Source organism: Bison bison, unplaced genomic scaffold, assembly GCF_000754665.1.
Source record: "Bison bison bison isolate TAMUID 2011002044 unplaced genomic scaffold, Bison_UMD1.0 scf7180017864172, whole genome shotgun sequence".
NCBI lineage: Eukaryota > Metazoa > Chordata > Mammalia > Artiodactyla > Bovidae > Bison > Bison bison.
The window spans coordinates 2,127,856-2,128,890 of record NW_011494744.1 but is presented as its reverse complement, the minus strand read 5'-3'; the positions used below and the strand labels follow the sequence as shown (position 1 = coordinate 2,128,890).

Below are 1,035 nucleotides of genomic sequence, written 5' to 3'. Positions count from 1 at the left end.
TCTCCGAGGGGCCGGAGCGCGGCGCAGCCATGCAGTACCCGCACCCCGGGCCGGCGACGGCGGCGGGAGCCGTGGGGGTGCCGCTGTACGCGCCCACGCCGCTGCTGCAGCCAGCGCACCCGACGCCGTTCTACATCGAGGACATCCTGGGTCGCGGGCCCGCCGCGCCCACCCCCACGCCCACGCTGCCGTCCCCCAACTCCTCCTTCACCAGCCTCGTGTCCTCCTACCGGGCCCCGGTGTACGAGCCCACGCCGATCCACCCCGCCTTCTCGCACCACTCCGCCGCCGCGCTGGCCGCCGCCTACGGACCCGGCGGCTTCGGGGGCCCTCTGTACCCCTTCCCGCGGTCGGTGAACGACTACACGCACGCCCTGCTCCGCCACGACCCCCTGGGTAAGGCGGCCGGGGTCATGGCGGGGCCGAGCCGGGACGGCGGTGAGGAAGGCGCCACTCGGCAGGTGGCAGCGCCCTGGAGGCGGCGGGGGCGGAGGGGGAGGCAATAGAAAGTTGTGGCAAAAGCGATTGAAAAGCGGCTGCCGGGCGTGCGCGGGGGACCGGAGGCGCGGGCCCCGGCGGCGCGCAGCCCAGACTGACCGCACCATGACTCAGATTGGTTTTCCTGCACCTTGCAGGCGTCGGGGCGCGCGGGCCAGAGCTAGACCGCCGGCGCTGCCGCGGGGGCCGGCGGCCGAAGGAGCCTTGGGGGCGCTTGTCTTCCGGGGGTTGGGAGGCTCCCTTAGCTGGAGGGACCGGGAAGGCAGTGCCAAGGTGCCCCGGGCCGCCCCTGAGGGGCAGGGATAGCTGTCGGGCCCCGGGTGGTTACGGGGCTGGACCTGGTTCAACAAGCTTGTGCAGTGAAAGAGCCTGACCCTTTCCGTTCATACAGGAAATCTTGAGTTCTCGATAGGAGTAAATCTGGTTTCAGAAGCTGTTAAGTGTTTTCCTGGCTGCATGAAGCAGACCCTTCCCCCGGAGTAGTGCACGCTGCTGATTATTTTATCGACATCCTCAATACAGACAAATTCAGGAAAC

At 68.9% G+C, this 1,035-nt stretch overlaps 1 protein-coding gene across 1 annotated transcript in view; it reads left to right on the top strand.

Moving 5' to 3' along the window:
- Positions 1–15: 15 nt before the first annotated feature.
- Positions 16–1,035, top strand: part of HHEX (hematopoietically expressed homeobox) — a 5,900-nt gene continuing 4,880 nt past the window's right edge. Inside the window, exon 1 of the mRNA XM_010842198.1 lies at positions 16–396. Within this exon, the coding sequence (XP_010840500.1) occupies positions 30–396 (367 nt within the window). The 5' untranslated portion in view covers positions 16–29. The remainder of the gene's footprint in view (positions 397–1,035) is intronic.